The following is a 15,734-nucleotide window of genomic DNA, read 5'->3' as shown; positions in this document are numbered from 1 at the left end:
AGTTCTGCAGGCCTCTGTCTGGCCTCTGCAATCATTTTAACCACTCTGACTCAACTTAATAAATTAAGTAAAGAAAAGGAAAACAATTCAAGCCACAACAAAACAGGGGCAGACTAGCAAGCTACAGCTGAAAATGACTACTTGGAGATGGTAACAATTTTGAGGAAGATAAAACTAAGAAAACATTAATTTTTTTAGTAAGTTGTAGTCCTGCAAGAAGCATGGAGCTGGACTCAATGACCCTTATGGGTCCCTTCCAGCTTGAGATATTTGATGATTCTATAAGAGAAACCTTCCGCCAGCTTCTGCAAAATTATATTCTTCCAAAAATTCAGAATGCTTCAATTTCACGCACAAAGCTATGGACAGTGACTGTGGTTTGTTTTAATTAAGTCATTTTAATCAGTATTTCCATCACTTCTTTGAAATGAAGTAGTTTATGTGATGTATCTTATGAAATCATGCTAACGATACTTTATCCTAAAGAATTATTTTGTAAAAAAAAATTTAAAATTCCTCTGCTTTGACCCAAGTGATGGCTTTCTACTTCTGCAGTCTTCTACATACAAATGTTAGCCTGCTTCACAAAGCCTGAATGGACATACATCTAAGCAGTACAGTGTCCTAGACAGAAATTTTATTTCAGATCCTTTTAAAGGCTACAGAGTTGGCTTTAGTTTATACGAATATATATATTTTTATATATATTCATCAAAATAGAATATGTATATTCATATATACCTATGTGTGTATCTGTGTGTGTGTGTATACACACACACACATATACATATTGTTAAAGAAAAAGAGAATTTAAAATTCAAAATTACTTGCCTTCAAGCTATGGAAGAATTTAGGGGTTTTTTTTGATCTGTAAAAGTTTATTGGTGTTCTGCAAAAGCAGAAGCCCAAGCCTCAAACCATTTGTCTGCAAACAACTGCTTTTGACACAATAGAAATGATAAGTATGCACAACAGCGGTTCCAGAAGAACCTTAACATCTAATACTTGCTAATCAGTTTTCCACTATCTGCTTCAGAAAACTTTTATCCTCCTTCAAAACTTTGCTTTCTGAAGTTTTTCTGCAATAATGATGTGCAGTTTAACATTCCTTCCCATTCCAGAGATTTAAGTGCTGAGCCTTTCTAACTGTGCAGGTAGCATAAAGATTATTTGATTATTATTCCATTGTCATAGAGCATAGACTAAACAGAAAATTAACTAATTAGAGTATTGAGAGGAAAAGCATGTAAATGAGACCAAGGATTCACACAGTCTACTTACCTTTTCACAGGGGCATCTCCTGTCTGCTCATCCACATAATCTCTTTTCAACTCTTCAGGAACATCACTGTCACTGTCATACTCTTGATATGCACTTTTTTCTTGTTCATCCGACTCATACTGTTAAAAAAAAAAGGAAGACATTGACTGCCATTATTTTCCTTGTATCATTGTCACCCATGTAACACAGCAGTTTGGTCACTTCCTGGCTTTTACTTCGATCAGGATACAAATAACTCTGCTGGTTGAAAGGCTGCCAACAATGTTCATTAAAAATGCAGCAGGCGAATTACACAAAGCCATTTGTAAGTGCATTTCTAAACAAACTTTATTCTCAGATGTTGATTAAGAGTAAATATTTGCAACACCTTATTTCTCCCAGCCACTGATATTTTTTCTTCCTTTCTTATTGCTGTATCAAGTACCCACGTATCTATCTGAGCTTTTATTAATTGCTTTACAATCTGAAAAAAACAGTAATACAACCTCAACATTTATCCTTATGGTGGCAATAAACCAAAAAAACATCGCACCACACAATCTTAACTATTAATGCAAGAAGGACTGAACTATTGCTTCAGGAAAATTCTTACATTGTACACATTTATAAAACACACCACCAAAACAGTGACTTGCAGTTGTTTGTAAAACTGATTTTAGTACTTCAAAAGACATTTCTACTAGAGTCTTTCAACCACTTAATCTGTTAGAGACCAATGAGATTCTGACTAAGCACAAACACTTCAAGAAAATAATAAGCAGTCAAACGCTACTACAGAAGTGTATTTTACATGGCTGCTATTACCATGTAAATTTTTCTCACTAAATTTTCTGCACTTATTTTCTTCAACTGTATCCTGTTCTATCTACATCAAGAAGAGTTACTTTTATATACCTGTATGTTCTATACATAGAAACTTCGCACTGTACATGGAACAAACAGTAACTGCAGAGCAAGCATGGAACAGGATTCTGCAACCAAACCGATAAACCTTTCCTCATAGAGGAAAATAAAAACTACAACAAAACCCCAAAACACAGCACACTATATTATTCTAAGAAACACTCCAATGATATAACTCAACTGTATCAGTGGGGGCTAGATTAAAAGTATTTTTATTTTTTTTTTCCCCTCTTGCTTTCTCAAAAAACTTGATGAGGTGTTTGGGGCACGCTTGTATTTATTTGCGTTTGCGGGTTCTTGGTTTTGAAACATATGCCATCCTTTATCTAGGTTAAAGGCACGAAGTCCTGATATTTGAAATATTTATCTAACTATCAGTGAAACAACTACTCTTTGATGGAAGAAAGCCCAATGCACTGTTTGTTTCATTTGTTACAATGACACAAATAATTCCAGAATAGCCCTATGAAAAATGTAAATGCATAAATTAAATATGCATATCCACCCTGAGACATGCCTTCTTATACTGATGAACATCTGATGTTAATTGCATCTTTTGAAAACAAGAAGTAGTTACAGAGAACTACTACCTCCAAACATTCAGCTGCATTTTTGATTTTTTGAAACTGTTTCACTCTGTTCAACTGTTGAATTGCATTTCAATGATTTCAGGAGAATTATTTTCAATTTAAGGATGGAAGGTTTGAACCTAACAAGCAATGCCTGGAAAAAAAATGAGCAACACTGGCTACAGCATGGTAGACGAGTTATTATTGTTAGAGTATGAGTTATGTGGAGAAATACTATTCACAAATACAGACAATAAATGCTTTTTATAATTAGGAAGCCACATTTACATATTAGAAGTGTAAATTTGGGAATATTTTTCTTTAAAAACACCTGAAATTTGCAGTCTTTTTCACTCCAATTAAAAGCAATATTTAATGTCAATCGTGTCCCAGTGTTCTAGATTGCTCTGTAGTATAGGCGCTTTAGATGCTTCATATAAATAATGAAATTTTTTTTTCACAAAGTAAATTTCTTAACCCAGAAATGATTAAAGGAAAATAAATACTTGATGCTCTGTGATACAACCCTTTATTCTGAACACCTACAGAGCTATCACAACATCAAGCATATCCGTCAGGCTCCAGAATGCACTTGCACTTGAAAAGAGACCACAATACTTTTTCTTTTACATTTTCCTTAACGTGTACACTGCTCTGAAGCCATTTTATCCAAGGAGTCAATAATAACACATATGACAAAAACAGTCTGGTTCCAGGATCCTTAAGAAATGGCAGGGGTTTAAAGGATACAACTGCTCTCCAGTGGGGAAAACTGTGTCTCAATCACCCAAAATACTCTAGGAAATACATTTTTTTCAGTCATGCATGGCAGTTCTGGGCCACAGCCCCAAGCTATGGACACATTTAAAGCCTAGCACTACAAAAGCAAGAAGCCCACAGCACAAACAAATTCAAAGAAAAACAGCTCGAATGGAAAAAAGAACGTAGTATGAGACAGACAAAAAAGTAATGTTCTGATCATTAGTATTTCACAGGCAAAATTTCTGCCTCATGAACATTCCAGACAAAGGAAAGCTATAACAAAAGCAGCTTAATTTCTTTCAAGAATGAATTGAGTTCAGGCTTGATTTAGAACAAAGAGAGTCATAGTTTAACTTGGCTGGAACATTAGCATGGAGAATTACCCTCACTTATTAGGCATTAATATATAATAAATGACATGCCAATTTAAATTTTATTATTAATTTTAATTAAAATTTAATAATTAAATTTTATTTAAATAAAATGAATATTTAAATAAAAATTAAATTTTAAAATCCAGTGACAGTAAAATGATAAATTGACTACAAACTGTTAACTACAATTCATATTGATTTATGAATCTGACAGTTGACATATTAACTGTCATAACATCATAGATTAAGAGAATTTTGAGAAAAATCGTTTTTACGTGGAAAAATATTTTATTAAGTCTCCTCAACCTAATGCTATTAATAAACTGGAAAAGTTATTTAATGATATAAAAATATCTGCATTTTAAGGTATGCAGTAAGCAAATCACGACCATTAAATAGTGACCTCAATCTAAAGAGAGTTTACACATGCATTTTGAATACGCACAGTCTGCAGAAAAATTTTAAAGTGCCTAAAAGGAATTCAGGAGCAATGCTCAGGTCACAAGTGTTTAGACAATCCACCCAAGCAAGCCTGTAGGGCAGTTGTAAGATTCAAAGTTGAAGGGTGTTAGAAAACTGTACATTATCTGTATCACAAAGATATTTTAGGGAGCTACAGAAAAGGGACATAAAGTAACTCACTGGAGCTCAAGATACAGAGCTGAGGTGACTGGATCCAGAGGCCTATTTTCAGTTGTCCAGAACTAGAACAACTAAGCAGCTTAAAAGACTTTAAAATTATCAGAAGATATTCTGACAGTTCTTACCGTCCTACAGATCATTTGACAAGTAAATCAATTACTTATGTCCTTGTCATGCCATTTCTTGAAATACCTGGAAACATGCCTGCATTCTCTGGAAACAAAATTTTGCAACCTTCATATGAAATAATTTTGATTTTGAGTGCTAAAACATGCCTCCACCTTAACTGGTCAGTCAAGAAACTGAAAGATAAAACTTTTGTAGAAATTTCATCCCACATTACCTAAGCAAGTTATTTTTCGTTCTATGTAAAGGAAAACCAAAGATGGGATTAATTTTGTTTTTAAATAAGAGATCTTTCTATGTGTCAGCACTTTGGAGGGAGCCAGTAATGGAGAGAGGAGATGAAAAATGTGAAAAGGGAAGGTAGGATGGTCACCTATAGAGTACACTCACTTGGGTCACAAGAAACCTTGGTTCTAATACCAGCCAGGTTAGATGTCTTGTACAACTACTGTAAAATTAAGTAACCTGTCCTGTGTCTTAATTCTTGATGTAAATGCACATAATACTTCCCTGGCTCACAAAGATTTTGGAAAGGATTTTATCCTTCCAGCAACTGAGTTAACAGCCAAATACACTGATGAAAACCAAGTGATTTCTTGGCATTGTTGAACATCCTCGTCCATACTCAATATGGTTCTTCAGATTTACTTAACATCTTTCTATATTAAAAGCAGTTAGTTCCCATTTTCCAATGCATTAAAGTCAAATTATCATATGGAATAAACCTCTCTATATACGGTGTTGCTAGAAACACTTCAGACAAAGGAAATATTCAGCACAACTGATTTCCACAAGGAGGGAAGAAAAATCAAAAGCATCATCCTCCATAATCAATTTGAAATTACACCGAGAAACTAAAACTTAACTTTACGTTTTAGTTAAAAAAAAGTTTTATACATGATTCCTGAGTCCTCCAAATACCGCTACATTTAAGGTTAAAAAAGCCTATTTTATAATGACTGTAAATCTAACCTATATTTCACAGGAAACATGCATAATGCATCGTATCTTTGGTATTTCACTTTTTCCACACAGAACATTCTGTCCCTCTGGTGTCAAAGGATAGCCAAAATTCATTACAGTTCTTCACTAGGCACAAAGTCATATTTTATAAATTTTAGATGTTAAGATTTCATTAATACAGAATACTAAATTGGCACACAGCTTTGAAAAAGAGGACAGTGCAGCCAGCCTTGAAAGTCCTTGACAATGTGCAAGCCTACCAAATGGAACACTGACCAAAATTAAAGACAGGGAAACCACAACACGGACTTTGCTACACGCGTGACATATCAGCCTACTGCTAATTCATGGGATCGTGACTCCCTCTAGCCTGTTTCACCAAAATCACAGCTTGCCACTGCTGAACCGAGGCAGCTGCTCTCAGGGCCACTAGAGAAGGCATACAGCATCCTGACAGTGATTCACTATAACCCCATTGCCACCACGGTGCTTGCAGCAACAGCAGCACCGACACGCAAAGCACGAGGCAATCCTTTACCGATGAACTAATGCTTACCGTCTGAAGCTAGGCCTGAGCCTCACACACCTTCAAAAAATAGACAGCAGTGAACAACCAATATGAAAACTGTTACCTTTACATACAGATACTTTTTCCAATGGCTTGAGATAAATTCAGAATAAAAAGACATTTTCACCCCGGGATGATTGGACAGTCAAATTAATTGACTCCCTGAGGTAACGAGGCAACTCATAAATTCCTGGATAATGATATTACTCCATTACAATAAAGAAGGTGGTTCTGGGGTGGGGGTGGTTTCTTTGACTTTTTCTCAATAGAATTCTGTAACAAATAGAGGAAAACCTGCCCACACAGTTAGTTTGTAACTCATACAGGTTATCAAGTAACCTAGTAAGACCTGCAGGAAAGATTATCTCTCATGAGCCTGCAGTGTTGTGCTAGCCACTACCAGAAATGGGATGCTGTTAAGAGAACCACCGCTGGTCTTACATAATATGACAATTCCTGTGTAACTATCACTGCATGCAGTTTGTACTCCAAACACTATATTTGTACAAAAAGCTAAAGCTTTTTTTTTTTTTTTGCCTTTAAGCTCTATCATTTCTTCAAATAGGTTCATCATTGGAGAAAAGAGGTAAAAAAATACAACCGAAGACAGAAGACTGCTATTACTGATAGCAGTCTGCTTGGCAGCAGCATGTGACACTTCACGCTGGCAAAATCCAACAAAATAGTATCTCCAACACGTTCATCAGCATTGCTACCTAATTTTTTCATCAAATGACTTCACGATTATAGAAGCAAAAGCTTCATGCAGAGAAAGTCAATGTCATTTAAATTTTACTTTCTATGTTCCAAAAATTATTCCTTTTTGTTCTTGAGATCTTATCCACTCTCAGTAGCTCCAGTTAATATCATCTTTGGAAAATAATTTCACACCTTCGTAATTATTCTACATGCAAATGGTGGCAAAAAAAATCCTACAATATTTAAGATTTATATCTGCACTCACAGTGAAGGTCATGATGGCTCTATACCTTTGTTAGAGTCAAACTTTCAAAAGAAAGCTGTCTTGAAGGGAAAAAAAAACAACCAACACACAAAAAAACCCCAGAGTTGTTTATTTTCTAGTCCTTTTCCTTCAGACAAATCTTAAAAAACCCCAATAAAACTACTCACAAGCATATACAAAAGTCTGAAATTAACTCTTCAGCTTTCATTTTGAAAACCTCAAAATTATTATTGGTATCACCATTAATCCTTACTTCATTAAGGATCATTTTAGCAAACACGTACCAAACTGGTTGCCCAGACTCCCCAAAGATTTATTTCAGAATGGGTTTCTACAAAGTACCATGGAATTCTGCAGTTTTCAGCATGCCCTGCAGTGCATTAATCTTTGCTTAACATGCTCATTTGGAGTCTACACATGACTCACAGTGATAATCATGAAACTCTTCTCAGTTTACTGATACGAAAAGGCAGGACGTATATTCTGCTGTATAACTTGACAGGGGAAGAACTACCAGCAAGAAACTGCCTCTGCAGCACACCCTTTAAGCACAATGCAACAATATTTTATGCCAATCAACTGCATTTTCTCTTCAAGTGACACAGTAGGAAAGAGACTGCAGCATCGCCCACGGAAGGAAAGGCACTGCAGCATGACACTCAGGTGTGTGTGATATAGATCAAGCCGCTTTGCAACTTAATTTCCAGAGGGAAAGCAAGAAAGATGAGGCTGAAAACCAGAAAGCCATCAGTGTGATGGCTGGATTAATTAACATTTAACAACAACAAAAAAAAATAAACCCAACTTTATCACAAAAACAAAGCCCAAGGAAGTATTATTCATCAAAGGGATAAACAAAAGCAAAAGAAAATATGCTAATGTAGCATTCAAGACAAAATTTTCATTAAAACATATTTGATCACTGCTAGATTTTGACAGAATTCTGAAAAAAAGAAATATACAGTTATTGTTTAGCTTTATAATACATCCCATCGCAAAGTGAGTGTCCCAAGCATTTAAATAACAATTAAAAACTGCCTAACATTAGACAATCCAAGGTAAATAAATCTCTTAAGTGTGAATAAACACAACAGAAGGAGCAAATCCACTATGATTCTTTCCAAAGAAGCCAGAAAGCCAGTCCTAAAATGACAAAATTTCTTTCACAAAGAAAGCTAACTTAAACCCCTGGAAAATTACTAATTTAGGGGAACATGTCTTGCTAGCTTTCCAGAACACTTGACTTCAGTGAACAAAAAAAAAAATATTGATCCATTGCAAAACAAACAACTTTAAACAGGATGCCTGGCTTTCTGGCACTGTTAAAAGCAAAGCAACCTACCTAATTAAAGGAGTAAAGTGGCTTGAGATTTTACACAGTACTGCAGTTAACTGATCCCCATACCAAGACATTTTGCCATCATTGATAGACAAAATAAATCATTTAACTGACAGCAAGATATGCTTTTTTTTTTTTTTTTTTTCTTTTCTGAAACACTCCATACCCCATTGGAAGCTAACACATCTTCTGTCTCATCATCTTTGCTCTCGGCCTGAATTTCAAATGGGTTTCCTCCATTACAGTACTGCTCAAATAATGTTACTGTTGTTGAAATTGCTGAAGCAGGCTGCTTACTAGGTGACACAGATGGGGAACGTGACTGCTCCATGAATTTAAATTCCTGTTAATAGAAATAAAGTACAATTTTAATCATCAACAAGACAGTATTATTATGACTCCAGTTCCATAAAAACAGGAAATAACAAACTTGTGGACAATTAACCTGATATGAAAACTTTCAGTCAAAGCTTGCTGTTTATTTAAACACGCTTTTCACATTGGCTAATGTTAACCTTGAGACTGGCAATCTTATACTGCTTGTCTTTCTAATTTTAGCGGGTTTTGGTTATAGCATGCAATACATCTTCTGAAAATACTCGCTGTCTAGAACTATGTAAAAACTAAGTGGGTTTTTTATTTCACAGAAATTAGGAGACAGAACTAAATCTGAATTCTATCCAAAAATGTAGTTTTCTTTATACAAGTTACCATGTAATTTACTAAAGCTGATTTTTTTTCATAATATTTTATTTTTAAAAAGTTCTTTTCAAAACTTACTCCTTTTCAAACCCATTTCACACAGTTTCTGATGGCTGAGTGCACAGACTTTTGCAAACATACGGACTAAGTAGGGCACATAAGGTAGGGGGGTTTAGACATATTTTTTTTCTAAAAACCTTACCTCAGTTGACATATTTTTATATATTAAGCTCTAGCTATTGATCTTCATCAACAGCAAAATGTATGTTACCATTTATCTAAAGGTTTAAAGATCGAAATGTATAAAGCTAAAAGGACTGCAAGGTTAGATTTGTTTATTTAAATAAATGTTACTTTCTGCCGTTTTCTACTGATCCAGTGCCTTCAGCAGTATGTATGGATCTATAATCCCATTTCCCTATTAAAAATATTATTTCTTTTGCTACTGGATGCTATTGAGGGCCCTCCTTCCTTTTCCCTCTGTGCTATTACTGTCCCAGTAGCTTCTTGCTTATTTTTATAGTTAATTCTACAAAGACTGCAATATTATCTTTTGCTTGAGATTGCTTGGCTATATCCATTTTTGTACTTTAGTGATAGCTTGAATCGAAGGCACCCATGTTTCATTTGGCAAGACAGGTGAAATTCATCCACTATGTGCTAAAATTCACAAAAATCACTTTAGGACAGCAAGTGAACTTGACCACAGAAGTTGAACTTGACCTTCCAGTTGAACTTGAGCACAGAAGAATTAACTTTCTTTTTTTCCTTTCCAAATGAGCCACTATTATCCATATTTCCATAAACAGATGCCAAAATTGGTAGAAGCTAGTGAGCGCTCCTGTGACTACTTTTAGGTACTCATCTTTTAGCATCTTACTTTCAGATAAATAATTTAGAAATGGAAAAACTGACACATTAACAGCACATTAAAACACGAAAAGACTAACATTACACTTACAACTCTAGCATCTTCTGTAAACTTCTACCTGCCTGAAACAAGAACACTACTGTTTTAAAAGCATTTGAACCTTAAGTTTCCAATCATTATGAAGTAAAATTTAGGGGGGGTTTAGCAGCCAATAAAAGCATTTGCACAGTAGTTCATCAATCTTACTACTACTCAGAACATCTGGACTCTTAGCTATTGAAGTATTAATACGTTTGTATGTGCTATTCATAGAACGTACATGAAGCTGCAGAATACTAAAGCTTGATTTAACAGGACAAAGTTCCCAGGTCTCATTCTCCAGAAACATTCTTAATTCTTCTAGACGGGTTCTGAAATGAACAAATTAATACTTTTAATTGGCAGCAAGAGTACATCAGGAAGTAGACAATTATTTAACTTATTCAGTGAGAAACACCTTCAAAAACTGTTGAAAAAGTCACACTCTAAAACAGATATTTAACTCATTTTTTCAACTAGCAGACCACTTAAAAGCTGTAGCTACTAATACAGTTATGTTTTATGACACTTCTGGAGAAATTCTTTAAGAATGTCCATCTCCAAAATTTGGAAACAAATTTTTCTGTCAAAGCCAATAGAAATTATAGTGGAACATCTATGATTATGCAGCAATACTGACCTTTCTTCCTCTATGTAAACCATAGAAAGCAAAATAATATATACACTTTATTAACAGCACAACAGCTTCTGTAAGCCCACACAAGACAGATGCTTCTTTCAAACACACTGAAGCCAACAGGTAGCAAAGGGAAGTAGAAAGAATTAATGTTCTACAGATTTCTCAACTTTTTAGAGAAGAAAAAAGTTAAATGTCTATTAATCTCTTATGCTATATTTTTCTTAATAGCTTAACTTTAACTTGGTACTAATATAGAAAGTGCTACTAGGGAAAGATAATCGAGCCATTACATCTCTGCATTGTTTCTGTTATGTTTTTAATCATCAGAAAAGCCTCTGTTCAGCCATATGCAGAAATACCTTTATTAAGTCTTTTTGCCCCATAAGCAGGAACTCATACAGGAAAAGACAGCAATGAGTGTTTATTGAGATCACACTGCTGTATCTTTTTTTTTTAATATTTGAAATATTGTTTTGTTTAACAAGTATCAGTTGGTAAATTATGCACTGGGTTTCCAATTAGGCAGTAAAATGTTCTAGAAATACCACTATTTCAGTAATCAACAAACTATTATTACCACTACAATTAAAATTTTCTTGCCTCAGCAAGATGAGTAATGTGTTGAATTATGACTACAGTTTTCTTTCTTTATTTAAATTCACCAGTTAAATGCAAATAGGCTTCAAGGGCTATTTTCAAGGCACTGAGTACCCATAGTTTGCAGATCTTCTCACAGTAAAGCCAACAGACACAACAGATAAGAGATTCTGTGAAAAACAGCATTATGGATTAAAATTCTTTGAGAGGAAAACCAAGGAGAAAGAGTCATAGAAAAGCACACATTTAAAAGCAACGCAGCACCAATTTTTGTATCATTTCAAAACTGAAATCAAGGCACTGACAAAGTACTTGGAAAAATGCCATTCATTTTCACCAGCATACAAGTCTGGAAAGGGGCACACAGGGAAGGTCTGATGCATTCATTTTCTGAAAAGCTTTAGTGATCAAACACGCCTTTTTTACAATCATATTGGAACAAAAAGTAAATTGCATTCCAAAAATTGTTGTCCAAAGACTGATGTTGTCTGCCAAAAGCTCATTCTAATTTTTGCAAATAATCAACTTTTACCCAAAAAAGACTTCATGTATGCTCTTCCACACTTTTTGAATTACACGACCAGTTCATTTGAATGCATTCTCTGTTGGCAGTTCTCTACAAAAACCACACCACCCAGCATGCCCCATATGTCAAATTACAAAATCAAAGAACTGATTACTCCTCGAATCTGAGCATTTCAGCTCTATGTAGCTTTTATGTACTAAAGAATCCTTAAGGCAAGACGCTTACAGCTCTTTATATAAATCAACCTGAGGGATATAGCTGGGAAATAAATTTGTTTATATTTTTCCTTCTGAGGATGAAAACATCAGCCAATTAATCTTCACAATACCCACACAGCATAAAACACAAAAAGTATTAAAAGGTTCACATAATTTGAGTCATATCAAGTATTTCCTTTTATTTTTACAAGAATTACAAAAAGCACTACCTTAATAAAAAACACAAGTTATTTTTAAAAATATATTAATTCTAAACATATACCCATCAATGTTCCTTAATCTTTACTTTATTCAAAGATAATTCAGAAAATTTATTAATATGATTCCCTAAGCTATTAAATAGGTCATTTAAACATAAGCAAAACTATGTTTACGTAACCAAATGGGGTATTATGTGGTAAGTCAGTGTAGTACAAGACTTAGGTAGACCAAAACAGCCCTTCCGAACACAGAGCTGTAAGCTCAGTTTCCAATTCAGTTCACAAAATTCAGTTTGGAGTTTGGAAATGCTTTCAAGAGAAAAAGATAGGTGGCAAGACACTTTAATCAACTCTTCTCCTGACAAGACATAATGTGCATCTGATTAAGGCTCAAGCTTTTCAGACAACTGGATCCGGGGTCTTCATCTAGTGTCCAAAAGGAAATCCCAGCTACAAACTACCACAGCTGGAAGAAATTCCAAACATGCTCTAAGCTTCCAAATTTAGATGCTGTCTCATGTTCTCCTGACGTGATTTTCATAATTTACGAATTTTAGACAGAAAGTCTCAAACCAAATGGGTTTGGATGTATTAGTTATATGACAGCTCCCATACAACAGATCAGGACTGGAAAAGTGTGAGTTTCTTAGAGCAAGGAAGCTTTTTACACCCAGAAAGAAGATAAATGCTAGATAGCTAGAATGAAAGAGTTGTCAATCATCCAAACCAAAATGAGAAATCAAAACAATTAAAACAGACAAGTCTTGAAGCTGTCATGGCTATATATCATATCTCAGGCCAGAGACTACCTGCACATGACAGCATATATGACTGGCCTCAGACATGATAGTAGGCTGAAACATAATCAGATACTGCCAATGAAAAAACTATGAAAACACAACTGAAAAAGACGGACTCAGTGCTAGACTTCTAATTTGATATAAGACAAAACTGCATATTGAAAAAAAAATTCATAGGTACACATGATCAGCCCTTTTTATGTAATGGCACAGAAAAAGAAGCAACAATTTTGCTACGAACTATGGGCTTCAGATGCATTCATCCTCAGGATCCCAGGAGACAGCTTGAGAGGAACCTGAAAAAACACTGAAATTGTACACAAAATTTTTGATCTTTATCTGGCTTGCCTGCTGCAGAATAAGTTTTCCACAACCACAGTGGATGCAAAGGCTTCTATACCCTCTCCCCTTATCCGAGGTTCAGAGACCTAGTCTCATCATGAAACATATTCCACTATCTAGCAACCTTAAAGCAGGAACATTATGCAGTGGAATTCCTTTGTAAAGCATTTAAAGTTAAACCCAACAAAAATAAATGCCATTAGATTCATCCACTGCACATTAGTCTCACCTGTGGTATGTTTTGAAATAATTAACACTTTGTTTTCTGATAGATTCTTGCAAAACTTCAGACTTACTGCCACAAAATTCTTCTCCAACTTGCATCAGCCTATAACAATAAAACAAAGTTTAGAACTATTTAATAATACTGCTGTTCCAACCTGAATAACAAGCCTCAATCAAATCAAATACATGAGCATACATGTATCTCCATTGCAAACACTTCACTCACTCCACAAAAGTCCAAGTTTCTTTCCTCCAATTCCTATCACAGTGTCCCATACACATAGAGAAAAAGAATCATAAGCAAAATAAATGGCTTTTTGAGATCTCATCAGGGCAAGTTGTACAGCTTAGCCTGAATCCATCATTTTATTATGAAAACAGAAGGATATAATACTGTACAGGTTAGCAGTAGCACAGGATTTTACTGCTCTTGACAAAAAGTGCCTTTAAAAGCTTTTAGAAACATCAAAATTGTCAGATCTGCACATCTGAAACCTTAAAGGTGGACAACACTGAAATCATATAGCACTTAAGTGCAACTTGAGCAGCAAAGCAATTTATGCTACCTCTTCCAAATACATCCTCATAAACTCCCACATAAAGAAGTGTTCTTCAAACTATCAGTAGATATGAACAAGGTTGGCCTCAGGATGTAAACATCAGTCTTAAGCAACTGTGCTGTCTTATCAGAGCTCAAGTTTGTGCACATCTATTAAGTGATCTTATGACCATATATCGGTATACCTGCTGATAACATCAAGTACAAATATGAAGTCATCATATTTGAAGTTAGACAGATCTGTTCCCAGAAGATATGTTTTCACTTTCAGTTGAACATCCTACAAAACACAAATGAGTTTTTACATACTTAATACACTAGGGGCAAAAAGGTGAAGGCTCAGCTACCTGGTTCATTAGCACTTCTTAGTTTGTTTACACTTATTACTTCTTTTTGAGATTTAGAGTAGAACTCCACTTTCTGTAACGTGAATGATTTCTCACTGACCTTCTATAATAATATTACAATCAGTTTCTTTAACATTCTGTAAGACAAGGTCAATCCTAGATGCTTTATTGTCACTCCAAAAACAGAGCTCTGGATTACAATTCAGCCATGTAAAAGGTTTACTGCTTTTTCATCATACATTTGGGGTCTCACTGCACATCAAACTGATCCAGCAGTCAGACCAGGAATACTGTGAAACCAGGCAGGTTTGCAAGACTTCAGGTTCTCCATAGCTATGTTTATACCAGAAACATAAAGCAGTATGACTGTGCTAACAGAAAAAAGAACATGAGAAGAAAATAGCTTGTGGGACAGCACACAGGTTGGGAAAAGCAGAATCAGGCTGAAAGTCTTGTTTCTATATTTTGGTATCTCTCCTGAGTTTTTAAGCATAACCACCAAGTAGCGACTGAATCACAGCCATTTTGTTTCCATGGTTTTGATATATTTAGCTCAAAACAAATCACTTTAAAACAAAATCCCTGGAGAGATTTCTCAAAGAGGATCAGTATAAATATAATTGTAATTAATACTGGGATGGTAATGTTGTGTGTAAGATAAATATTTAGGAAAAAAAGAAAGAAAAACCATACCTGCCATATTCGTGAAAGTCCATGTTCCAATTTCTTTTTTACATAGTTGCGGTCAAAACTATTCTCTTCAGTTCCGATCACATTGCTGCCATCTGAAACTGATGGTGAAAGGTATTGTAGATATTTGCAAAAGCCTTGAAATGTATCTTAGTTTTCTACCTGTAACGAAACTTCTGCCTTAGTCATTATCATATTATCCACTATGCAAACTCCAGGAGAGCTCCATTGGTCTAAACTTTTGAAAGGAAATTAATCAAAAGCTTTCCTGCTCTGCATTAGTGTATAATAGTTATATGTGCTTTATTACTTTTATGTAAACAAGATACCTCACTCAAAAAAAAAAAAACCTCAACAGATGAGAGTAACAGATACTGGTATTTCAAATACAAAAGATAAAGTTGAATGCTGAAGTTAGCACTGCTTATCTTCTACAGGATTCTCCAAG

The 15,734-nt window shown here is 34.9% G+C and overlaps 1 protein-coding gene across 3 annotated transcripts in view; it reads right to left on the bottom strand.

Annotated features, from left to right (window-relative positions):
- The window catches only part of VPS50 (VPS50 subunit of EARP/GARPII complex), a 93,423-nt gene that overhangs the window by 33,499 nt on the left and 44,190 nt on the right, over positions 1 to 15,734 (bottom strand). For all 3 annotated transcript variants that reach the window (XM_037383888.1, XM_037383890.1, XM_037383889.1), the window contains exons 14-19: positions 15,290 to 15,387; positions 14,435 to 14,529; positions 13,695 to 13,793; positions 10,384 to 10,474; positions 8,658 to 8,834; positions 1,282 to 1,400 (exon numbers count right to left, since the gene is read on the bottom strand). In XM_037383888.1, the coding sequence (XP_037239785.1) occupies positions 1,282 to 1,400; positions 8,658 to 8,834; positions 10,384 to 10,474; positions 13,695 to 13,793; positions 14,435 to 14,529; positions 15,290 to 15,387 (679 nt within the window). The remainder of the gene's footprint in view (positions 1 to 1,281; positions 1,401 to 8,657; positions 8,835 to 10,383; positions 10,475 to 13,694; positions 13,794 to 14,434; positions 14,530 to 15,289; positions 15,388 to 15,734) is intronic.

Source organism: Falco rusticolus, chromosome 4, assembly GCF_015220075.1.
Source record: "Falco rusticolus isolate bFalRus1 chromosome 4, bFalRus1.pri, whole genome shotgun sequence".
NCBI classification, from domain to species: domain Eukaryota; kingdom Metazoa; phylum Chordata; class Aves; order Falconiformes; family Falconidae; genus Falco; species Falco rusticolus.
Note: the sequence above shows the minus strand (reverse complement) of the source record. Positions and strands in the feature narration are given on the sequence as shown.